The 27,595-nt window shown below is 35.7% G+C and overlaps 1 protein-coding gene across 7 annotated transcripts in view; it reads right to left on the bottom strand.

The window, feature by feature from the left end:
• Positions 1–22,505, bottom strand: part of LOC115219711 (phospholipase DDHD2) — a 58,021-nt gene extending 35,516 nt beyond the window's left edge. For 2 of the 7 annotated variants that reach the window (XM_036509510.1, XM_036509512.1), the window contains exons 1-7: positions 22,330–22,505; positions 11,228–11,563; positions 8,769–9,119; positions 8,156–8,343; positions 7,761–7,904; positions 7,449–7,487; positions 1,072–1,089 (exon numbers count right to left, since the gene is read on the bottom strand). In XM_036509510.1, coding sequence (XP_036365403.1) covers positions 1,072–1,089; positions 7,449–7,487; positions 7,761–7,904; positions 8,156–8,343; positions 8,769–9,119; positions 11,228–11,563; positions 22,330–22,474 — 1,221 coding nt within the window. In that variant the 5' untranslated portion in view covers positions 22,475–22,505. The remainder of the gene's footprint in view (positions 1–1,071; positions 1,090–7,448; positions 7,488–7,760; positions 7,905–8,155; positions 8,344–8,768; positions 9,120–11,227; positions 11,564–22,329) is intronic. The other 5 variants (XM_036509507.1, XM_029789892.2, XM_036509508.1 and 2 more) reach the window with 4 other exon arrangements.
• Between the last annotated feature and the right edge of the window lie 5,090 nt (positions 22,506–27,595).

Raw genomic sequence — 27,595 nt, 5'->3', positions numbered from 1 at the left:
AGTTATTGATGTTTGTGAGTGATCAATTAGAATTATGATTAAGTTCACATAATGCAAACAACATCAATTGCATCATATTACCTATGAACAGAGAAAGCTTTTTAGGGTTTTTTTATATACAGTTAATTGTTTTATGCACTATTTCTGTGCATAAACTGTGATGTAGCCTGGAGTACAATAGTTAGATAATAAAACGAGTTTAATAGGGTTAATTTTGTTTGCTAAATTGTAGACAGTAACTTTGTAAGAAAGGTTAGAGAGAGGTAATAAGAAAGACTCTTAGGTAAATATATAATAAAAGATTAATCTTATATTTGAGGAAAACATCAACATAAAATGGACTGATGAGTTTCAGATGGAGATGACTCAGCTTATACAGAGATGAACATAATATTGTAATCATAAGAAGCCATCAGTAAAATGACGAATGAGGATGCGGAAAACTATCATCCGGGAAAGAGTAGCATCATTCTTTGTGAAGCATCGATAGTTCATGTCTAAATATTGGTCAAGACAATTACACCTAACTGCCTTACAATCATAGATTAGGAAAAGAAATTATGAATTTGCATTATGTTTCTCATTGTTTACAAGAAACAGGTCTTGTGTTGGTTACTCTCATTTTATTAGTAATTACTGTCTCTTACAGTGAGTGTAATGATAGCTTCCTCTCAGTATAAGCCAGTTTAAAAATTTTTACCACCAATTAAATTTCATACTGCACACAGACACAAAGATATGTTATATACATTTTTACAGTGATTTTTGTCTTACTTGTCATTCCAAAGAAGGCCTAAAGCTACTGAAACCACATCTAGACTAACAGGATAGGAATAATGCGTCAGGTTAGTCACATTATCTCAGTTGAAGAAATGCATACCAACTCAAAATTCCAAGAACATATTTTATTCTTAATTCTATTAAATGAAAAAAACCTAACTGAAGGGATTGTTTTTTTTCTTTTAAAGTTGACACCATGCTAAACTAAAGGGTGATTAAAATTCAAAAGGAAAACATATAAAGTTCCAAACAGTATTCACACAATTGAACAAACAGATGAAATGCACTCACCGGAAGGGAGTAGACACTCTTGAAAGAAACAAAATTAACATTATATTAGACTTATATATTCTCATAAAATAAAAGTAATAAAATCACAGTTGTTTATATATATATATATATATACATATTTATTCCTGGTCAAAAGTCTGAATACAATGATACAAATAATGTTTATATTATAACTTATGATGCAGATAGAATGTATTTTCTAATAATCAGATAAGATGACAAAGATTTGTGAAAGTGGAAATGGTGTGATACCTGCTTTGCTGCTAATAAAGCACCAATGCAATCAGGCATGCTTTCAACAAAATTTTTGTAGCAAACTGGTGTTGTCTCCTGTGTCCAAACCTGCAGTAGCTTTTCTTTTATATCCAAAATTTATTTAGCTACAATTTTCTTTCTATAGGATATCATGCATTTTCTATGGGGGTTGCTATCAGCAAATGATCCAAATAGATTAATATTATTAGCGCTAAGCCAGTCTTCCATACACTTTGCAGAATAATAGAGTACCCTCACACTGAAATATAGTGCTATTATGGACAATCTTATGAGTTGGAAACTTTTTCAAAGTATCAAGTACATTTTAGAATTTATAATTGTACCAAAGACATTTCCAGATACAAAATTTTTCTTTTGCAGAAAAAACACCCCTGCCAATATCAGAATGGAAAGACACTACTAGACTCTTGTAAGTATATATTTGGGAATGTACCTCGAGTTTGATAGACAGCAAATAAAACCACTACTAGAAGCAAATTGCTTAATGGGCGTTTTGTCATTGAATACGACTAAGTTAACCCTCTTTAAAGCAATTTTTATGATTCTTACAAAATGGTAAGCAATCCTGCATGTTGTTTTGTGAGAAGTCTTGCAACAAGATTGAAGTCTTTCTAAAATTGATATCTTGTTGTTTCAGTGATGTAGTTTATTGTTGTTGAAAATTGTGTTTGTCTGTCACTGCCAGATGAAAAAAGGAGATGCAATGCAAAGATGATGACTCATGTCATAAGGTTTGCCTGATCTACCAGGTGGTTTATATCCACTTGTCTGACGAAGTTGAAACAAGGCTATCTTGACAGCAGCAGCAGATACATCTAGTTGTGTTGATACCTTCCTGAACACGAGTCCACTGCCACAAAAAACAAGAATTTCAACACTTTTTCAGATGACAATTCCATAAATTCATAAAAAATTGATATATATTGCAGTGCCAGAAAGGTTGGAGATATATATATATATATAATATATATATATATATATATATATATAAGTTACCCTCCCAAGCACAAGTCTGGGCAAGGTTGTTTATGGAAGACCAGCAGTTGCCCATGCATACCGGCCTCCCCTCTCCACGCCACCAGTGTTATCCAAGGGAAAGGCAAAGGGGTCGATACAGCTTGGCACCTGTGATGTCGCAACTCATTTCTACAGCTGAGTGAACTGGAGCAACGTGAAATAAAGTGTCTTGCTCACAAACACAACATGCAGCTCACAACCTCACGATCGTAAGTTCGATGCTCTAACCACTGAGTCATGCACCTTCACATATATATATATATATACATACATACATACATGATGGCTGCCCCCTTGTTATCGAGTATGGCCATTGCACGAGGCTTAACTGTTATTAGTGCTGTGATCAAATGTGAATTTTATTTGCTTTTTAAGGCTACAGCCAGCCATTCAGTTGAGACTCACAGCACTATCAACAATCATGAACAATGTTGTTATCGTGCAATGCCTGTGCAAGAAGATTTTTTTTAAAGTGAGGAAAGGCTGTGCACTGAGTCTATTCCACTCACTAAGCATGCATACATACATACATACTCGCCCACACATAACAGTAGTCAAGTATGATCCAGGGATCCAAAGTTAGTTAACTTCAAGCAATAGGCACCTAGTATAGATAACAAAAACTGGACAGTATATGATAACATTTACTAGTATTGTAGGTTACACTTTCCCATATCAAAGTTTAGAGAAATTGATAAGCTGGTTGTTTCTATACAATTCATGGTTTAGTGACTAATGCTGCTAACAATGTGAATAAAAAACCCAAAATATAAGGAGTAATAGAGGTAAAATATTGGCTACAATTTTTCATAACTCACCAACATTTCATTATGTAGGTCATTACAAAACAAACACTCCTCAGTATATCTAGTCTTGAGGCTGAGTCACCTCAATGAAGTTTACACTGATGCAGGAAGTAAACTTCATTGAAGTGTCTTGGCCTGAAGACTAGCTATGGTGAGGAGCGTTCATTGCATAATGACTTACAGAACTGAACGTCAGTGAGTTAAGAAACAACTGTAGCCAATATTCTACCCCTACTGTTCCTTAGATTTTTTGGATAAAATATGAACTTGTCTATATAATATATATATAAAAACAGTTACTTGCAAATATGGAACAGAGAATTAGTTTTTATCTTCATCAAAAACATATTTAGAAAAATACCAAATTGCATTCAGACTTTTGATAAGGATTTTATATATATATATATATATATATATGGGAATTTTAGGCTAGAATAATAACTATCTTTTCTGAAATAATATGTCTTAAGGAAATATTCAGCAATTACCAAATGTTACAAATTATTTTTCATACTTAATCATTTTAAGTGAACAGAGTGAGTTAAATGTTGTATAGTTAAAAAGAAATTAATTTTGGTCTAACATAAATAGCTTGATTTTACAATCTTAAGGCAATAACAAAACCAAAATAAGAAAACAAAATAATATATAAATTAGGTTTGTATTTACTATTAAATACTGATATTTATGAAATCAATGTTTATTGAATATAAAAGATTTTTACATGAAATGGGAGCAAAAATAAAGTTTGTAATAGCAGCCAACATAAATAGGTAAAGTTTAAGGGAAAGTATTATGTGCTATTTTAATGAAAGTTGGATATATAACCAGTTAAAGCATGCCTGGAGGTGTGAATGTATCTTAGGTGAAGCGGTAAAAAGGAGAAAAATTAATATGAAACTCCAGACTATAAATAGAAATACACATAAGAACTTGTGGTGTAAAATATTCAGAGTGATTACCATCTCATCTGTAGTTCTATTAGATATATCGATAGAGTTTGAAAGGTAAAGGATAAAAATTTAATTTACTACAACTTGATTGAAAGGACCTTGAAGGTAAAAGCTATAAGATTAGAAAGACTTTTAGGAAATATAATAATGGGTAGTAAAATCACTGACAAGCAAAGTTTATAGAATGTAGTAAAAGTAAATATAGATTTTATGTTATTGTTCATTTAGTAAGGTGCAATGTAACTAAACAGCAGTAAAAGCTACTTTTAAATAACTTCAGTTTTATATGAAAACGTCTTAATTCTCTTTTAAATAAGGACTTTAGAAAATGGTAATTTAAACCTAACAGAAATAATGTGTGAAAATACAAAAGCTCGTTATGAGTTGCAAGAAAAAAAAAACAACTTTAAAATAGTAACAGAGTATAAAGCATAGCTAGCTGCAAAGAGTTGCAAATTATTTAAATTTCAAATGGTATATATAATTTAAAGTGGAGGGGAAATATGTTAACCATGAACATGTTACAAAATTGACATGAATAATGAAGGATATGTTTATAGAAAATGTTTAAGTTTGATGAAACTGATGTTTATGAAAAAATCTACTTATGAATGTATAGGATAAGCAAAATAAAATGCCATGCAAAGAATATTAAAATGAAATGAAACTGAATTCTCTCTGGTCAAAGAAAGAAAAGGATATAGAAACACAATCATTCTAATACATAGTCATGCAAAAGAAAGAAATTTGGGTATAAAACAGCAACAAATGTAAAAGAAAAGTTTGAGATTTCAGTACTAAAAAAAACAATAATTCAAGAAGAAAATATTTAACTCTTTTTGAAACACAATGTCTGTAAAACACTTTAGTATGACTCAACAGATATAAGACTTGGAATCACTTCTAGAGAAACTACCTTAAACATACAACTATCAATATTTGATGAATGACACAGACAGACAGCCACTAAATCTGAACAAAGGGCAATTTGCAAAGTCTAATTGTATCTCATCAGTTACAAATCTATCAGAGGTTGAAGTAAATTTATGAAACGATGGTAAAACTTTACTGAACTTTTCCCATATTAACAGTATTCTCTAGGCTGATTATTTCTTCAAGATTCTAAACAACCCCTAATCAATACTCTAGATGTTTCCAATTGCAATAAAATGCCACTCTACTAATATTTTACAGTATTTAATAAATATTCAATTGGTACAAAATCAAGACATCTATCCATAAATACAGGACATATTATTTTAGTTGTAGAACTGGAAATATCTTTCATCAATATTTAAACATTTGTAAAAATGTCAAATGAAACTATTTTGAACTGTCTCACTTATGCCATTTTCATGATGATGATGGTAGCGAGTAAGAGTATCTTAACAACCAAAGAAGTACTTAATCTAATACATTCATTGCTTTTATAATTAAGGTTGCAATTTTCTCTGGTCCTATATAACTGAGGCATGTGATCAAATAGATGACTCGTTAATATTAGATAACTAATAGTTCTAAAGAAACTGAAAGTCAGGTTCAGTTTAACTGGTCACAGTCTCTCAGTTTGGTTTGGAATTTTAGTAAAGCATTCCTTCACCAAAAAGATTAAAGAAGCTAAATATGCTTATATTTGTGGAATTTACTAATTTATAAACTTTGTTGTGTTAAATCATATTTGTTTATTTAGGCACAAAGAAAATGAACAATATCACTGAAATAACACACAAAAATCCCCACTCAAAACAAACTCTCTACAAAGTAAGAAGAATGCATGATCTAAATGATGAAATAACAATTATTTTCAATATAAGTGAAGCCACTATTAGAGTTTTATAGGAATTAAAAGTGTCAATTTGCAATTAATACCACAAGTATATTCAATCCAATTAGGAGAGGATTCATTCAGTATGGTTACGAATTTCATTTCCATAATAAGTCAATATAGGAAATACTTGAAGTTAGGTTGAGATGAACAAATCCTTACAACTAGAAACTAATTCAAAAACAGAGTTTCAGTGAAATAATTCTGATTTCTCTTTTGATTGTGGCCATGCTGAAGCACCACCTTTTAGTCAAATAAATTGACCTCAAGACTTATTCTTTGTAAGCCTAGTACTTATTCTATTGGTTTCTTTTGCTGAACTGCTAAGTTACAGGGATATAAACACACCAGGCGATGGTGGGGCGACAAACACAGACACAAATACACACACACACACACATATATATGATGGGCTTCTTTCAGTTTCCATCTACCAAATCCGCCCACAAGGGTTTGGTCAGTCCAAAGCTATAGTAGAAGACGCTTGCCCAAGGTGCTATACAGTGAGACTGAACCCGGAACCATGTGGTTGGTAAGCAAGCTTCTTACCACACAGCCACTCCTGTGCCTGATTGTCTAATTTTCTTTTAATTTAGCTACTTGTCTAAGATAATAATAATTTCTAATTTAGACACAAAACCAGCAATTTTGAAGGAATTGAATCAATCCAAGTTCTTCATATGTACTTCAGTAACCCAAAAGGATGGCAGGCAAAACTGACTTTGGCAGGATTTGAACTCAGAATACAAAGAACTAGAACAAATACTAAAAGATATTTAGTCCAATACTCTTACAACTGTACCATTGTCTAAGTTCTGGTAAAATATCCTTAAATATTTCATCTCATTACATATCAAAGTTAAATGGTTCTTATAAAAGATTCTTTCACATAATATTCACCAAGAATTCATTTAGAGAAATACCAAATCTATTGACACTCACTATATTAGGAATATAACTAGTATGAACATGATCTGAATAAGAAAAATACAAGTTAAAGCAAATACCTTAGTAGTACCATTTATAAAAAAAGATTTAGCTATTTCACTACAGTAATTTTATTGCATTTCTGAATCCCTTCTATTAGACAACTAATTATAAATGAATAGCAGATAATGAAAGTAATATGATTAAGAATTAATTTACCTAATTATTTCTAATATTGCTATCATTTAATAAATATTTAAGGAAAACTTACAAAAGTTTACATGTGGTTATGTCAGATTTTTGGTTAAAGTGATAAATCTAATTAACAGAAACAATAGCAACATCAAATAGAATTGACAGCTAACGAGGGTTTATATCTCCATTAATTAGAAAAGAGTGTAAGTCTAGGTTAGTGGCACAAATTAAAGGGAAAATACTTGTGGTATCACAAGTACACACATGAATACACACAAACACACACAACTGATATATATATATATATATATTTTGAATTTAAGTGGGAGAAAAATGACACCTAGCAAGGCCAAGAGAAGCTGCAAGTGCCGAACATACCTGTAGCCCGGCATATTGGGATTCATTAGACGGGGACAACTGGAAGTGGAAATAAACTAAAGCATAAAACATAACCTAAAAAGTCAAATAAATTCTACACTCTCCTCTCTTCTTTTGGCAGTCATGGATTTTCAAACATTAACAAAAATATATGAATAGTGACAATTAAATTCAATAACTGTGTCAAAAATTACAGATTTCTAAATGTCTATGAAACACACAGACAACAATATTACATTATAGGAAATATATAAAGTAAGATGCAGTTGAAATAGAAATGAAAGATAAAAAGGAAGGTGAGGTTATACATACATTTATAGTGCCCCACTCATCTGGTTGAGAGGAAGTCTGGAAATGAACTATCACATTAGGATTGTGCATTACAATGGTTTCTCCGCCAGGAAATTCAAGTTTTTTATGCCATAAATTGTTAAAAATAGCATTTTTATATTCTTCCTGGAAATACAAAGAAAAAATATGCCTTTTTGATCTGTTAATTGAAACGCCCAATATCGATAAGTATCGGTGCACCACAGAAATTTGGGGCCCAAAAGTGTATCTAGCACACGCACAACCACACACACACACACACAATGGGCTTCTTTTAGTTTCTGTTTCAGAAACCCACTGAAAAGGTTTTGGTCAACCTGGGATTCATTTACAACAGCATAAAATTCAGAAAAGAAATTTGTAAAATAAAAATTCACCTCAAGTTTTTGAGCGAATGCTTCAGTATAAGGCACATATTTGTTGTCTCCTTCTCGCTTGTAAAACCAAGTACTTCGACGGACATGGGTATGATCTTCGCTCCAATAGACAGCTTTACGAATCCTCTGATCCACTTGAATGTCATAACGGCCACCATCAGTGGCAACCACCTCACCGTCAGCACAACCTGTGGTTCAGAAATTATAAATATAAATAATTACCATTTGTTGGGTTGGATATACTGGGAGACATAGATGCAGGTAGAGCTGAGAACACTTCTGAACATGTTAAAATCAAAACTCTAAAACAGTGGTTCTAAACTGGGGGTCTGTATAAGATTTTGTTGTTAAAATCTATGTGCAATAAAATTGCTTTTAGTTCTACAAATACATAAAACATTTTTTTTAGACAATTCCTAATAATATTTAATTATAAAAATACAGTAGGATTTTTCCATGTCCATTGAATGGTTATGGAGGCCCAGAAGAGTAAAATAGGAATTAAAGGGGTCCACAGGCAAAAAAAATGGTTGAGAAGCACTACTCAAAAACAACATGTAGCTAGATTGTAGACAATTATGAAAATCCTCCAAAGAGGCATTAATATATTTACCATTCTGGAATGCATTCTCCAGCCTAATTGAATCAACAATTGAAAATGGGAACCAAACTTCACGGTTTTCAATTCTTTTGCAAAAACACCAATGGGCTTGAACCGGCTGGTAAAACGAAGCGTTGCAATCCACTGGTGGTTGGTAATTAACAGATGTCATTTGTTGGCTTTGATGAAACATACTGGGATCAGAGGAAGTAGTTGCGTACATGGGCATTTCTCCGACTTTGGGAGGAGGACCTACTTGTGACTGGGCCCTATAGCTCTTTGGATGTGCAGGAGAGTAAGTTTCAGCTGGTGGTGGAGCGTATCGTAAAGGGCCCTTTTGTCTGTATCTGTTGGGAGTTGAAGCTGAAAATAAAGTTAAAAAAAAAGAGAAAAAAAAAGCTAGTCACTGAAATACTAAAAGTCTACAAACCTTCCTTTAGAAGATTAAATAATAGTGTTTAATATTCTAGAAGATTAAATAACAGTTTACAGATATCAGGCGCAGGAGTGGCTGTGTGGTAAGTAGCTTGTTTACCAACCACATGGTTCCGGGTTCAGTCCCACTGCGTGGCACCTTGGGCAAGTATCTTCTATTATAGGCTCAGGCCAACCAAAGCCTTGTGAGTGGATTTGGTAGACGGAAACTGAAAGAAGCCCGTCGTATATATGTGTGTATATGAGTTTGTGTTTGTCCCCCTAGCATTGCTTGACAACCGATGCTGGTGTGTTTATGTCCCCCGTTACTTAGCGGTTCGGCAAAAGAGACCGATAGAATAAGTACTGGGCTTACAAAAGAATAAGTCCCAGGGTCGAGTTGCTCGATTAAAGGCGGTGCACCAGCATGGCCGCAGTCAAATGACTGAAACAAGTAAAAGAGTAAGAGTAAATAGTATTAGTGTCAAATTTTAGCACAAGGTCAGCAATTTTATGGGAGGGGGGGAGTCAATTTCATTGACCCCCAGAGTTCAACTTGTACTAATTTTATCGACCCCAAAAGAATGAAAGGCAAAGTTGACCTTGGTGGAACGTGAACTAAGAACAAAAAGATGTACAAAATGCTGTTAAGCATTTTGCCCAGCACGCTAACGATTCTGCCAGCTCACCACCTTAATAGTTTACTGATATTAGCATCCATATGTTTTATCTAGATTCTGTCATGGCCACAAGCAAAACTAATTAAATAATAATGAAGGGTTGTTTGCCTATGTTGCACTGTTATGTCAGCTGTTTCATCTAAATATGAAATCCTATCTTATTACAAACTTGCTTCTGATCTATGTTTATGAATGTGACACAAATCTCAAAAAATGATATCAGGCAATCTTTTTTCTTTTTTTTTCTACAGACAGATACAAAAACAATTATTATGAAATAATTCTGAGATGTTTTCAATTAAGTTATGTTAACTTACTACAACGGTCATAAAAAAAAAAACAATAATAATTATGCAGAGAAGAAAAAGCAATATTAGTTAATGGTTCCGGGTTCAGTCCCACTGCGTGGCACCTTGGGTAAGTGTCTTCTACTATAGCCTCAGGCCGACCAAAGCCTTGCGAGTGAATTTGGTAGACGGAAACCGAGAGAAGCCCGTCGTATATCTGTATATGTATGTATGCATGTGTGTGTGTTTGTGTGTGTCTCCCCAACATCGCTTGACAACCGATGTTGGTGTGTTTGCGTCCCCGTAACTTAGCAGTTCGGCAAAAGAGACCGATAGATTAAGTACTAGGCTTACAAAGAATAAGTCCTGGGGTCGATGTGCTCGACTAAAGGCGGTGCTCCAGCATGGCCACAGTCAACTGACTGAAACAAGTAAAAGAGAGTAAAGAGTCAGCCTGAAACTGTAATAAAAAAAAAAAAGGCACTTGCCCTACGAGGTGACACACAGAAAGATGAACCCCAAAGCTAAGTGATTTCAAAGGCAACTTTTTAACCATTACATATATGTGAGACAGGCTTCAGCATAGAGAGTTGCTGAAGCATGGAACAAACTGCCGGCATCAGTCGTTAGTTGTTGGAGCACTGCATCCTTCAAAACTTCCATGCTTCCTGAGATTCGCCAACACTACACCTGATTTTCTCCCCTCCATACACACACAAGCATGTATCTGACTGCATATACTTTATATGCACTTTTTGACAAGTTGTGGTGCACCTGAGCACTGTATACAATAATTTCATTATTATTATTATTATAAATTTCACTTACAAGGCATTGTCAACCTGAGGTTTGGGCAAAAGACATTTATCAAAAGTACTGCAGTGGGATCAAACCCAGGATCAATACAGCCATGCCCATGCTTGTATATAAAATATATATTCAAATTTTAAATAAAATTTTTATTTCTTTTTAAATGAAAGTGGTGCTAAAAAAACGCTCAAAATCAAAAACAACAAATAAATGAATTATCATGCAAGTTATTGAACCAATGACTGTGTTATATGTTGGATTATAGGTAAATAAGTCTTACTAGCTTCTGGTGAACTAACTGCAACAAAAGATGACATAGATGGTGGTTTGCTCCTGTCTGGTATGGTACTTGTTGTAACAGGATCGGGAGGCTTTTGAGGAACAGATGGCATATTTGGAAAAGAAGCTGATGTAAACATTACAGGAGCATCCGTCTTTGGAATGGTCTTCTGTTGTGACGTAGAAGGAAGATTGTGACCAACTTGTGAGAAAGGGTCTACACTTGCAGAATTAGATTGTTGAAACATATTAAAAGGGCTTGCTTGCTGACTGGCTGAAGAAGTGGCATTTTCTGGTACATTCTGTCCAACAAAGCTATCAGCCTCTGCCTCCTCATCTGCATTAAAAAAAAAATTTGAAACTTCATATAATAATAATAATAATAATACAAAACAGATAATTCATCACTGTATCTTTTATTAAACTACCACCCAAATGGTTTTCTCGTTGTCTGCTTTGGTAAAGAATTGGGTTGTATTCAGAGAGTCAAATCTTTTCATACATGGTATAGATTTCTTTGTTACAATGTTGTTCCTATCCTTACTAATTAGAGTATTATGGTTGTTCATATCATTATAGTAAATTATCTTATTTTGATTATTCCTCTTTTCTCTGTTTGTTGCTTGAATGTTCCTATTTTAATCTTTAATTATAGTTATGGGCTATGTTGCCACCATTTATAGGTTTGTTCACATTAATGTAGTTAGGACGGTGGTAATTATTAAGGTTTATAAACAGAATTGGGTTGAAGTGTTTCCAGGGCATTGACAGAGAGGGAAGATTTGGTATTTCGGGTTTATGTCTACGGGGCATTGATCTAGGTGCTTGCTTACGGGAATTTTCCTAGTCATGGGGTACTGGATTTGTTGCCTATGCACAGTAAGTCTATCCTTTAAAGTTAAGCTAGTTTGACCTATGTACTCTCCACCACACCCTCCACATTTGAGAACATAGATTAAGTTCTTCGAAGCACAGGTGAAGTGATTTTTTTATGGTAAAAATTCGACCTGACTTAAATTTGTATGTTGAACCCTCTAAAAGGAAGATGCAAGTTCCGTGGTTAGGGCGGTTGCACTTTTTGACTATTGGGGTTGTATTTTTGGTGGGTAATTTGGTGCTGGTGAGTAACTTTTTTAGGGATTGTGGTTATCTCTAGCTTTTAATAATCCTGTGTGTTTCCAGTGCCTTTTTCATTCACGGGTCCTTCATAAGGAGGGTTATGTTTTAGTGGATGATGTTATATGCTTCAATGTTCCTTGGATGGTGTGTTGATATGTAAGATAAAGTTTTAAGTGTGTCTTACAGTGCACAGCAACAAATCAGAGACCCCACAACTAGGAAAATTCCAGTAAGCAAGCACTTAGACCAATGCCCTGTAAGACATCTTCCCTCTCTATCAATGCCCTGGAAACACTTCAACCTAATTCCGTTTAAATAAGGAAAGCATACTCATTAAAAAATATAAACCACAGCTGAGTATCCTTTAGAAAGAAGGAAAAAGCAGTCAAAAGAAAAAGGAAAGAAGACTCAATTTCTCCACAAAAAATAACCAGGAACAATAAACAATTTTTAAAAATCTTTAATAACAGTCTTCCACCCAAGTTTTGAAACCGCAACTCCGACTCACCATACAGACAAGAGTTGCTGGCATCACCTACCTCTAGGCCAATAAAATTTTACAAACACCAGTTGCTGACATCACCTAACTCTAGACCAATCAAAATCGAACTTCAGCAAATACGAAATGACCCTTTAAGAGAATCGACCAACTGGAACGACTGATGACCGTTCCCCACAGGGAAGCCAACCAGGCAGAATGACAAACTTGACCACTGGAAAAACAAGTATTTTAACGAATCAAAAATCGGATCCGCTCGCACAAAAAATTATAAATACACCTGATTCCAAAACGTACCACTACAAGCGAAACCGTCTATGGAAAGAGGATCAGAGAAACTGTAAGCCAAATTCCCTTTTTTTTATTATCTTCATTCCTCCCTTGTTTTTTTCCCCTCTTCTTAACTCAGTATGACTGAAAATTTGATGATACTCATTTCTTGTCGATTACTACTAACATTAATGAGCTCTGTACATTCAAACAAACTGAAGTACAGTTTTAATATTATTGACTACTATGAACAATAAACTTGTCAACAATGAAATGCCTGTACCTGTCCTCCTAATTCATAATTCTAAATTTGTCAGTTATGAACAATTTAATCTGTCAACACTGAAACATTTTTACTTCTCAACATTGAAATTTTCAAAGTTGTTTTTCTCATTTATAATTTTAAACTTTTACCATTAATAAACAAAAAATATTGTTGAAACTAGTTTGGTATGCATGTAAATAGTACATATACATGGTCTAGACAAGATGCAGTTTGGGTTTGTTCCAGGGAAAAGCACCATTGATGCTATATTTCTGGTAAGACAGCTGCAAGATAAATACCTAGCCAAAGATAAACCCCCATACCTGGCTTTCGTTGATATGGAGAAAGCCTTTGACAGGGTCTCCTGATCCCTTATCTTGTGATCAATGAGGAAACTAGGAATAGATGAATGGTTAAACACTGTCAGGAAGGTGAGTGTTGGCAACGAGTACAGTGAAGGATTCCAGGTAGAGGTCCACCAAGGTTTAGTCCTCAGCTCCCTCCTATTTATCATAATCCTCCAGGCAATAACAGAGGAATTCAAGACAGGCTGCCCCTGGGAGCTCCTCTATGCTGATGACCTTGCTCTTATGAAGGAAGACATTAAACGATGATGATATATAAGTCATGAAGAAGACTATAGTGACAGAAAAAAAAAAGCAAAGGCAGCACATAATAGCTTCTTATACTGGGAGGATAGCTTAGGGAGGTTGGTGGATAGGCATTTATCGAGGATATTATTTTTCTACAAAAACTTATGTGGTTTAACAAATAGATACACATCCAGCAAAATCAAGCATCATCAGTAGGTTTCCTTGCAACAGTAATAATAATGATAGCAATCTTAGAAATTGGAATTATAATCCAGGATGGTCATCTTAAAAGAAAACTACCTCAATAAGTTTCATCTTACAAATATATCAGAATGATGGAAATGTGGACATTAAAGCAATAATGATGAAGAGTATATATATATATACTCTTTTACATGCTTCAGTCATTTGACTGCGGTCATGCTGGAGCACTGCCTTTAGTCGAGCAAATCAACCCCAGGACTTATTCTTTGTAAGCCTAGTACTTATTCTATCAGTCTCTTCTGCCGAACTGCTAAGTTACAGGGACCTAAACACACCACCATCGGTTGTCAAGTGATGTTGGGGGGACAAACACAGATGTACAAACATATACACACACACACATACATATACATATATATATATATCTATATATATCCATATATACGACAGGCTTCTTTTAGTTTCCATCTACCAAATCCACTCATAAGGTTTTGGTCAACTCGAGGCTATAGTAGAAGACACTTGCTCGAGGTGCCATGCAGTGGGACTGAACCCAGAACCATGTGGTTGGTAAACAAGCTACTTACCACACAGCCACTCCTGCACCTATATATATATAAACATAATACATAATTTAAACAAATATTTTTATCAGCATCCTCTCTGTCACCAGGTATAATCTGCGTCTGCGCAGTGGTTTGAAAAGTTAGGATATACAAAACCATTAGTTCTACGTGTGGGTCTGGCTGTCTGTATGTCTGAAATCTAAAGGCTATCCCACGGATGAAAACTGGCCTTCAGCGAATATTTTTTTGCTAGAAATAGTTAGAAACCATGGTCTGGGAAATAGTTGAGATGGTAAACGTTTTTAATTTTCATTCCTTTAGAGAATTTATCCTATTTTTGTGGTCTTTGAGATTTCTACTGCTCTTTCTAGCACAACGCTTTCCTATTTGGAAGCCTCTTATTGTATTTATATATATATATATATATAAAATAAAATGAAATAAACACAAAAGCAATTATAACTTTTCAACAATTAAGTCCACTTAAATCCAGTGAAAACTGAGAACTATGTCAGCCTTCAAATCAAATTCTTTAAATTCCATAAAGCTGACAATCGGTTGAAATGTCATACTGTTACTATCACATCATCCCTATCGTACAACTAATCAGCAACTTTGTTGGTCAACTAAAAAAACTCAAAACTAAATCAACATAAGCTCTAAATGTATGTTCCGAAAACTCTTTTGCCCTGCATTGTTCAGGTCACCTGCAATGGACCAGGGTCCCATCCAGGTTGGGAACCTATACGCCAAGAAACCAGGAAACCAGCCCTTATGAGCCAGACATGGCTCGAGAAGGAACAAAAATAAAAAACGAAATGAGAAATGCAGCTGGATTTGTGAAGATAGAGACAATATTTGAATGCTTACACTGTATATAGTGCTGGCTTGGATGCTGGAAAATATGGCCAACACAGTGTTGTAACCCTTTGAGATAGCGTTTTTTAACCTGGGTTATCTTCAAGACTCCCCCTTCACCTCCCACATGGGGTGATATAAGCTAACAAAGAAACAGCAAATGTCAAAATGTGCTGCATGTTTAGAAAGGACATGATTTTGCTTTAAAATCAAATATTCAAATCAGATACATTTCTTATATTTTAAACACATTTTTTAAAAACTCTGCATCAGGATTAGAATATCAGTGACGTTGGGTTAACAGTGAGGTGAAACATTAACTGATGGTATGCTTGGCGAGCTGGCAGAAACATTAGCACGCCAAGCAAAATGCGTAGCTCTATTTCGTCTGCCATTACGTTCTGAGTTCAAATTCCGCCGAGGTCGACTTTGCCTTTCATCCTTTCGGGGTCGATAAATTAAGTACCAGTTGCGCACTGGGGTTGATGTAATCGACTTAATACCTATGTCTGTCCTTGTTTGTCCCCTCTAATGTTTAGCCCCTTGTGGGTAATAAAGAAATAGGTATGCCTATGTCCAACATTCACAATTTGCTTCCAAATCTGTAGTGGGGGTGATTGCTCTGAAAGTGTAGCAGCTAGAATAAGAATAGTTGAGCAAAGTTCAGAGAGCTCCTACCTCTGTTGGCAACTAAGGGCCTCTCGCTCAAGATGAAAGGTAGACTGTATGATGCATGTATGCGAAATACCATGCTACGCAGCAGTGAAATATGGGCCATAACTGCTGAGGACATGCGTAGGCTTGAAAGAAATGAAGCTAGTATGGTCCGCTGGATGTGTAATGCCAGTGTGCATACATGACAGTGTAAGCACACTGAGATAAAAGTTGGACATAAGAAACATCAAATGTGATGTGCAAGAGAGACGACTGCACTGGTATGATCATGTGTTACGTATGGATGAGGACAGCTGTGTGAGGAAGTGTCACACCCTAACTATGGAAGGAACCTGTGGAAGAAGTAGACCCAGGAAGACATGGAATGAAGTGGTGAAGCATGACCTTTGAATGTTGAACCTCAGAGGCAATGCCAGAAGACCAAGACCTTTGGAGATATGTTGTGATTGAGAAGACCCGGCAACTAAAGTGAGATCGCAGCCATGGCCAATGTTGCATGTCCGGCCCATTTAACTTTTAAATGACCTGTTGGCTGATATATGCTTGAGAAAACCTGTTGTGTCAAGTAAAACCAAAATCGTAGCTGTGGTCAGTGCCCCCTGACTGGCTCCTGTTTCAGTAGCATGTAAAAAGCACCATCTGAACGTGGTTGATGCCATGCTGCCTGACTGGCTCCTGTGCCAGTGGCACATAAAATGCATCATCCGAATGTGGCTGATGCCAGTGACCCCTGACTGGCTCCTGTGCTGGTGGCATGTAAAAAGCGCTATCCAAACGTGATCGATGCCAGGGCCACCTGACTGACTCCTGTGCTGGTGGCATGTAAACAGCACCCACTATACTCTCGGAGTGGTTGGCATTAGGAAGGGCATCCAGCTGTAGAAACATTGCAAGATCAGATTGGAGACCGGTGTAGCTGCTGGCTTTCCAGACCTCAAACCATCCAACCCATGCCAGCATGGAAAACAGACATTAGATGATGATGATATATTGGTATGCAATTTTAAGATCCAAGGATCTAGGTGTAGTAAGTTAGTAAGCTTCAAGCAGTTCATAGTAGGCAGAAAGAAACAACTTTCAAGAACAATAATAGTTTATTGGTGTAGAAGGTTGTAGGTTTTTCTCATATCAAAGTTTGATAACCTGTAAAAAGTTATTTTACAGTTCACAGTTAGTATTTAGGGCTGCTATGAATGTAAATTAAAATCCAAAGAGAGGAAATGGGGGCAGGTAAAATCCAGGCTCCGTATGTTTCCTAGCTAGCAGAACCTGAGAAGTAATGATTACTACTCAACAAGGAGTACTCCACTAGCTATTCATCAAGTCAAGGGATCCTGAGTTAACTTGCAGGAGATGTGATTTAAAATGCTTAGCCTTCATTTAACTAAGGTATCTTCAGCTTGATGAGTAGCAAGGAAACATATGTAGCCTGGATTTAATCCACATCTCTTAATTTGGATATATATACATACACACATGTTTATGTAGTTGTTTTACAATATTCCTATTGTGAAATCTTGTGTTGAAACAGGCTTTTTTTTTTTTTGAGGATGGTCATGTTTTTGCCAGTTATTCACCTCACTTCAACTTTATTACTATTATTAATATTTTAGCGCCTTCTGTCTAAGCTCTTTTATCACACAAATAGAATTGGAAGAGACACGTGGGATGAAGAGTCACAGGAAAGGCTACAAGAGGTTTGATGAAAGAGCATAGACAAAGGACACTTAAAATAATAAAGCTGAAGTGAAAACCACTATATAACGCATGTGTTTAATTGGCAAAAATAAGACCATTCCCAAATATAACACTAGAGATGTATATATTATTTGCTTACACTGATATCAGTCCATCAAACGTGATGACAGCATCAATCCAAGACATTCAGCCACCTCTACCTCCAGCATATTGTTTCTCATGAGAGCAGACGACATGGCTGACAAGACGAACACAAGATCAGCAGATACTGTGGCACTGAGGGCACCAAACAACTGCAGGTTGATGATGATGTCTTGTCCTCTCTTCATACAGTCTCTTGCATTTGGTTTCAAAGCGCTCTACTCCAGCATCACACACAGACACCCATACCTTCTGGTTAACAGCCAGAGGTTCCAATCAATTGGGAGGGACACTGAATAAAAATAAGACTGCTTAATTACGATGATCATCAAAACGAAGTTTTGGACATCCATGAGGCCTACCTCCAGTCTCGATCTCACTGAAGAGGACTGTCTTTGGGAGCCAGTGACCAGGCATCTGAATCATATGGCTAACCCAGCAGAGAATATGACGAAGGATACAAGCCTCAGTACTATAGCTCTCAGCCCTCAGGAGGATTTCAGTATGAGGCATCTTGTCCTTCCACACAAGACCAAGGATATTTTGGAGTGATCTGATATGGAACATTTCTAGTTGTCTGATCTAGCACCGATAAAGGGTCCAGCACTCACACCCATACAAGAGGTTGGATACACAGACTGCTTGATAAACAAAGATTTTTGTACTCGCTCTAAGGTTCTTGTTTTGAAAGAACAGTTTATTGAGTCTCCTGAAAGTTGCAGAGGCCAAGTTGATTCGGTGCAAGGAGTTCAGTGTCAGAGATTGTGCTTCTAAGATAGCAGGAGTGTGCTTGCAGTAGAGGAGCATCATCAATAAGAATGGGCTGAGGGAGTTGGTCAGTTTGGGAAAGCTGATTGGAGAACAAAATCTAAAACTTTGTAGATATATCCTTGTCTTCTTTAGCAATTCCATACAAATGACATGGGGAGCACTAATTCACATGAATATCAAAATAGGAGCACATGATGCGTAGGCAGCATAGAAAATAGGGACAATAAACTATGAAAAAGGCTGATTGAATTTTGCCTCATTTAAAAAAAAGACAAAACATAATAAGTGAAGGGTATTTGCAAGATGTCAGCTGATGAAAAGCAGGGGGTAAGGTTGAGGTACAGAAGGTTGAGAACCACTGCCGTAGTCAATGAAAGGTTAATGTAATTATCCTAATTAGTCCCCAGCCAGTTAGACTGATGCAACATTTCAAACCTCAATAAAGGTCTGCTCCATCAGAACAGACCTGTGGTTAAATAACAACGCAATACAATAAACAATAATCATCAAATTAACATAACTTCTCTAAAAATACAATGGCGATATGGCATTCAAAAATATAATTTTAATGTTAGTGCTCCATGATGAGGAAAATAATCTTAGCCTCGAACATGGGTATTCTTTTTGAAGACTAATATGCTCGATGCCTGGCTCTATTATACATAACACCAACAACAATAATAATCCTTTCTACTAAAGGCACAAGGCCTGCAATTTGGGGGGAAGGGACGGGTCGATTGTCGACCCCAGTGTTTCACTGGTATTTAACTTGTCGACCTCAGCGGAATTTGAACTCAGAACGTAAGGACGGAAGAAATGCCACTAATAATAATAAGGCCGGATATAGTAACCTTCAGGAGGGACAAACAAGAATGACTAATAATGGACGTGACAGTGCCGGGTGATTAACATATTATGACGAAAGACAAGGTCGACAGATATGGAGACCTGAGAATTGAGATTGCCAAGATGTGGCAGTTGCGTGAGTCAAACATAAAGGTTGTCTCTGTTGTCATCGGAGCATTGGGTTCAATACCACCCAATCTGAAGGGGACCCTTTAGAAATACCCTACAATATTGGTGTATTGCAAAAGTCGGCATTACGTGGAACTGCACGCATATTGCGTAAAGTACTGTCTGAGGTCCTTGTTGTGACTTGACAAACAGTACAAACCCCTGGAACACACAACAGCTTCGGTAAATTTACAATATCTCCAATCTACAACTCGACTATATTGGATACTGTGTGACGTCTTCAATAATAATTAGTTCGTTTACTGGCCACAGGGGCTAACAAGAATCAATTAAAACACAAAGGGACAAAACACAGGACGAAAGTTACAAAGGGTTTTGTCCGTTTGGAAAAGTCCGTGTACAAAAGCAGGATAACAACGAAATATAAGTAACAATTAAAACTCCCAATAGGAGGAGGCACTTCGAAAGGTTACTCGTGGAAAAACCCATAAAAGCCACGCACACATGGTCGTGATGTATATGCCTGGTGTACCCTTATCAGACGGGTATATTTGCGCTGCTCTCTCTCAATAATAATAATCGGAACCTTTTAATTGCACGTTAAGGTGTTTCTACTGAACTGATTTTCGTTATAGCTGGCCATAGTCTCAGTAAATTCTAATTATATTACATCATATAAATATGCTGCTCTAAGTAATTTTATTTATCAAACTTTGGCTGATAATGACGAGTTTCTGTAAGTTGTTCTTCCTTCTTAAGCTTACGTCTGCGTTAACAAAATAATTGGTGACAAGTCTTTTACTCATCATCATAGAAAAATTAAGGTATGGTTAAGAATGCAAAAAAAAAAAGAAAGAAATAGCGTTACGGTATGCTACCGAATTATTGTACTTGTGCTAGATATTAAGAGATGAAAGATATTTATCTTAAACACGAATTATCCATGGGAAATATGATAGGTTACGATTGGTGAATTGGCTTGTTTAACAAACCACAGTTGCCAAAACCTAAAATCTCTACACAATGTCTACAATAGTGGCCAACATCATCATCATAAGGAGGTGACTTTTCAGTTAATATGGTCAAATGACGTCGTGAATGAGTTAAATTAATTGATACTAGATAAGATGACATCTGCGCTGCCATAGCTTGGTAAACGAAATATGACCTAATGCTGGAAGATAGAATAAAATTTCGGTTCGAGATAAGATAGAAATCCAAAGAGTCGAGTAGTGGTTTTTGAGTCGGTAAAAATTGTATTTAATAGTATAAAAAGTTATTGAAGTTGGTATGTCATTACGAGGGGAAGTTTCCGGTGTTTCAAACAGACCTCTTTCCTCGGAGAGAGAAAGAAAAAAAAGGTGCGTCCTTTCAGAATAGAACAGAAAGCGAAAAAAGGAGAAATACTAGTTTCCACATAACTTAGTTGACAATATAAAAATATGACATAAAAATCAATGGTCAGCTGAGAAAGTGTGTAACAGCTGACACTGTCAAGATTAAGTAGTCGTGTCACAAACTTTCATATCAAAATATTAAGGGATTATGAATATATTTGATATAAGATGTTCTTCTCGAGGATAATTAAAGTATATTTCGATTCATGAAAAAAAAATAACATCTCAGCTAGATTTTATTATTATTATTATATAGAATTTCAAACAACCAATATATTTTGGCAGATGAAAAAAACGGATAATAAATAGTATTTATATATTATACTATTGTCTTTTTTTCACAGTTATCGTCACAAGCTAATGATAGAAGACTATATATTTGATAAGCATGAGGGGAAAATCATCAAATATTACATCGTTAGGTAATAGGTCAAGTAACGGTACATTTTTATCATTACATACGTCTGAGACAAATGTAATCTCTCTCTGATCAGTGGACATTCAGAAGAGCTATCACTACTTCACAGAGAAGAAAAGAGAACAAGGGTTATTTATTCCCTTCTGTGAAATAATAATATGTCTAAAAAATTTAATTTTTTACATCCTTCCCCCATGTCGTGCCCTTTTCTGACATCCCTTTTAGTATTATTACACCCGTGACATGAGATGGATAGAATAGTTTTTTTTTTAAATACCCAACTTTTACGCTTTTACAGAGCCCCCTTTTTTGTGTGTGTGCGTCCTGGGGAAATTTAGAAGGGGTTGTTATGATAGTAAACATACTTTGTAGTGTTAAGGGGGCGAGGTTCTGTGCGAGCATCATGTGTACTCGTGATAATACTGAACAACAATGAAATAATGTTGAGCATGAGGACAAATGCTTCGAAAAAATGTTATAATTATGAAAGCTTCATTAAACAATTTGTTTTCCATCGCAACCCGAGTGGACATTGGAGGTGATAATCTGTAATTCGTGTGACAGATGGTCAGTTTGTTGAAGGTGAGAGATGACGAGTCGGGGGGGATGTATACGTGTGTTTATATATACAAATATCTAAATTACATGACGTACCTGAACAAAACAAAGGAGCGGTTTCTGATTGCACGACAGGCATTAACACATTGGGCTGCTCGGGTGGGTTAAGCGTAAGTCCTCCATTAGCTGGCATAAGCAGTAAAGGCGGAGGAGTTGCTTCTTTGCGGCTTCGGTCCGCCATTGCTATGAACCACGTCACAGAACCGGAAGCGGAACTAGAAACGTTTAGTCGGGATTTCAATTGTCATTTGACGTGTTTCACTCATCAAATGTAAACTGTTATTTAATTAGCCTAAGTAATTGGTTCGATGAGCAATTGTTGGGATCTTTTCAGTTTGAATGGCAGTTTTTAAAAATAATTTCCACGTAACTAAAAAATTTTAAACTTCGTATACTAGTAGAATGTGTTTATAAAACATCTTTTTCTCTTGACTTTATTGAGAAAATTCTAGTTTGTAAGATATTTGTTGTTTTTTTTCTTCAATTTCTGCAATTTCAACCAATCAATGATGTTTATTGAGGTGAAAACATTCTGTGCCGTATGAATATGTCCCTCGTTTAAGAAACAGATTGGGTTTGTTTACATTTGTGAAGAAAAAAAAGATACCTTCCCCCTACCCCAAACCCAAAAACAGATTGAAATGCAATAGATCGATACTAGGGTTATAATTATGGGTGACAATTACATATGACACCGCTAGAAAAAACTGCCGGTCAAACCGAAAAGATCCGAGTGTTTCTCTTTCTGACAAAAAAAAAAGTAATTTTTATTTTTATATTTCATGAACATTATTAAAATTTAGCGTTCGAAAATTTGCCTCAATCAAATTTCCTTAGAGATATTAAGAAAGTTATGAGAAAGCAAAATAGTGCGAAAGGCACTAAACTGTAGTTATATCAAAACAGAATGGATATGGAGTAAAAAAAAAAGACACTGGACATATTGATCCAAACTTTCAACCATAAATTGTCTGGCAGTGGTTCTCTGTCTATTTGACTTGGTGACGCACTGCAGATCAAATTTTAAGAAATCACTGGCGCATTCCGCATCGAAGAAATAAAACAAAACAAAACAAAATTGAACAGGTTTTGAAGTTAAAAATTCGAATCTTTTCGGTTTGAACGGCAGTTTTTTCTAGCGGTGTCATATGAAATTGTCACCCATAATTATGACCCTAGTATCGATCTATTGCATTTCAATCTGTTTTACGGTTAGAGTTAGGGTTAGGGGTGGGGGGAAGGGTATCTTTTTTTCTTCACAAATGTAAATAAATCCAATCTGTTTCTTAAACGAGGGACATATTCATATGGCACAGAATGTTTTTTACCTCAGTGGACGTCATTGATTAGTTGAAATTGCAGAAACTGAAGAAAAAAAACAACAAATATCTTACAATCTATAGAATTTTCTCAATAAAGCCAAGAGAAAAAGACATTTTATAAACACATTCTACCAGTATACGAAGTTTAAAATTTTTTAGTCACCTAGAAATTGTGTTAAAAACTGCCGTTCAAACCGAAAAGATCCAAAAATTCATTAAAAAATATAGAAAGCTGTTGACTATCGTTTTTTATTCGTTATATTTGTGTGTAACAAAATTATGTGTAAGATTTTTTTTTCTGACACTAATATGATTTTCTAAAATCATAAAAATATATTTTTAAAAATCCACAGCGGATTTAGATACATCTTGCAGTGCATCATCTAAGAATTACTAGTTTAGCATGGCATACTACCCAACACCAGAGTAGAGGAGTAGGGGCCGAAACCGAACGTGGTTCCTCCTGATGATGTTTTGAGCTAACTGGATCGTATAAAGGAGCTGTTGTGGTAGCAGACCACGAAACACGGTTGTAATTCCTCCTTTATTATCAAAAACATCATAATGTAATACATATATATGCATGCAAGCAGATTACATTGCTAATTAGAGAAAACAGAAATGTTTGATCATATAACCACTCATACTAGGGTTTGCGCCGAAAATAGTTCAAAAGTGAGCGTTGTTATTATATTAATTTAGGTGTTCACTACTGCGCCCATTTCTTCACAGACACTTTCACTTGGCGGTAGTGAGGGGATGCTAAATTCGGGATGCATAATAAAAGGGGGGGGACCACTGATCATCACATTTTACCGATTGCCTGATTTGTTACTAATGATTTGTGCAGCCACACATTGTCATGGTCAATGTGAATTGTTTTCAGAAGCTTGCTCAGGCCACTTCTGCCCAATGGATTCTCAAAGCTTTTTTAGTGACTCCATTGTACTGCCAGCTCTTCACAGTACAACAATGATCCAGAAAAGAATTACACCGTTGACCCCCCGTTCAGCCCCAAAAAACTACCATGACTTTCTGTGCCAATCGCTGGCTCTTGAACTTAGGCCTTAGAGAAAACGCGTAATATCATTCTATAGAGCGAACCTTCGTTTCCAGATCATAATGATATAGCCGGATCTTTTCGGTTTGAACGGCAGTTTTTAACATAATTTCTAGGTAACTAAAAAATTTTAAACTCCGTATACTGGTAGAATGTGTTTATAAAACATCTTTTTCTCTTGGCTTTATTGAGAAAATTCTATAGTTTGTAAGATATGTGTTGTTTTTTTTCTTCAATTTCTGCAATTTCAACCAATCAATTACATCTATTGAGTTGAAAACATTCTGTGCCGTATGAATATGTCCCTCGTTTAAGAAACAGATTAGGTTTATTTACATTTGTGAAGAAAAAAAAGATACCCTTCCCCCCACTCCTAACCCTAACTAACCGTAACCCTAAAACAGATTGAAATGCAATAGATCGATACTAGGGTCATAATTATGGGTGACAATTTCATATGACACCGCTAGAAAAAACTGCCGTTCAAACTGAAAAGATCCAATATGGCCACTTTCATTTCCTGTCACCAGATCAGAAGATTGGGAAACGTATATTCATTGGCTTCTAACGTTACCAGCAAATCAAAGCAAATTTCTACCCTTCTCTCTTTTAAAAGTGGCGTCTTCTGCAAGGTATCCACTTTGTACACTCTTTCCGATACCCTTCTGTGATGTACAGTGACTGCAGTCCAAGCGTGCAGCAAGCGCACGGATCGTGACTTGTTGTCCACGCGAATCAAATCATTCACTCAGTGACGTTACCTATTTGCGATCACAGTTGATGGTCTCCTACTGCATAGTTTGTCTTCAATGTTGGTTCCTTCTTGTTTCAACTTCATGCATGTGCTTGTCAACGGTATCTTCATAAACAACATGTAGCTTTCTGTGGTTGTCAGTTAGCCTCCTTTCTCAAGAGCTCAATGATGGCATGTTATTCCCTCTCGGAAGCTATTATTTGCCTGCAATGAATACAATAAGAAAAATGGGCATCTTTTCAGTTTGAACGGTAGTTTTTCTAGCGGTGTCATATGAAATTGTCACCCATAATTATGACCCTAGTATCGATCTATTGCATTTCAATCTGTTTTAGGATTAGGGTTAGGGGTGGGGGGAAGGGTATCTTTTTTTCTTCAGAAATGTAAATTAACCCAATCTGTTTCTTAAACGAGGGACATATTCATACGGCACAAAATGTTTTCAGCTCAATAGACGTCATTGATTTGTTGAAATTACAGAAATTGAAGAAAAAAACAACAAATATCTTACAAACTATAGAATTTTCTCAATAAAGCCAAGAGAAAAAATTGTTTTATAAATACATTCTACCAGTATACGAAGTTTAAAAGTGTTTAGTTATGTGGAAATTATTTTAAAGAACTGCAGTTCAAACTGAAAAGATCCGTAAAGGGCTATAGAGGAAGAGTTACTTTGCCAACATGAGCAGTTTGAACGACTATCGCCAGTTCATTTTTAAGAAATATGCCCACTTTTACATTATTGACAATCACGCATGAAAATAACAATTTACCAGCAGATAAATGACTGAATTTCTTTTCTTGTTAAGGAATCAACAGACCAGAGCATATCATGTTTGTAGACCTAATTGAACTGCCTAATCAGAAACAGCTGCTAAGCATCTATTGAAGTATTTCATCAACCGTGGACTTTATGATGGAATTTACTAGAGATGGGGCAAGCAAAATGCTTGCTATTAAATCTGGTGCTACAATAATTTTCGAGGAACTTAATCTCTACATAATAATTTGGCAGTCTTTATCACAGATTAGAACTGCACAAGGTGATTCAGTGAGAGAAATTCTTGGAATTAATCCTTTTCAAGTAAAATATGGTTAAACTGTATTCTACATCAAAAAGAACTGATTAATTTTTCCTCTCAACTAGAAGAATAAATTCACAAAATAAGCCGTATTCGGAGCACTGAGTACTTAGCTTGTGTTAAATAGTTTGAAACTTCGAATACTGGTAGAATTTCTTTCTTCAACCGAATACACATCATTGATTGGTTCAAATTACCCAAATACGACGACTTTAACGTGAAATAACTTCTAAAACACAAAATTTGGTCAAAATCGTTTAGAGTAAACAGTGTTCTATGTGAGAAATTCTACTAGTATTCGAAGTTTCAAACTGTTTAATTAAAAATAATTAATTAAAAAATCTGACTAAGATGGAATAGATCCAATTCACTTGATAAGGACAATAGCCGTTGCCACCAAATTTGGAAACTTGATATTTTATGGCTTTTTCCCAATACTGGACTGACAGGGTTTCAAATCCTGAGTTCTGCTACAAACTGAAAGAACAACCTGATACAAAACTTGAGGCTCAAGAGGCAGTGAAAAAGGGGGAGTTTGGCAAAATTACCTAAACAAACAGCAAGAAAATGCCTCCATTATTCATCTACTGTTTGTTATTGGTTTTATAAATAATTTACAGTCCTGTGTATTTGCAATGACATCCTTGAAAGGTTCTCAAACAGTTGAACTTGAAACTATATGTAAATCGTAAGTGAAATACGTTCTTGATAAAGGTTGTTGTTGTTATGCTGAAATACAGCCTAGTTATGGAGAAGCTGCAATGCCATCTCTCTCTCTGTATCTCTGTCTCTCTCTCTCTCTCTCTCTCTCTCTCTCTCTCTCTCTCTCTCTGTATGGCATTTAAGCTCCCTTCCCTCTTTAATGAATGCATTCAGAAATCATGAAGGATCATGATTGTAGTACCTATTTCTTTACTACCCACAAGGGGCTAAACACAGAGAGGACAAACGGATTAAGTCGATTATATCGACCCCAGTGCGTAACTGGTACTTATTTAATCAAACCCAAAAGGATGAAAGGCAAAGTCGACCTCGGCGGAATTTGAACTCAGAACGTAACGGCAAACGAAATACGGCTACGCAT

The sequence above is a fragment of the Octopus sinensis genome, linkage group LG15 (assembly GCF_006345805.1).
Source record: "Octopus sinensis linkage group LG15, ASM634580v1, whole genome shotgun sequence".
Classification (NCBI taxonomy): domain Eukaryota; kingdom Metazoa; phylum Mollusca; class Cephalopoda; order Octopoda; family Octopodidae; genus Octopus; species Octopus sinensis.
This window is presented reverse-complemented; position numbering and strand designations above follow the sequence as displayed.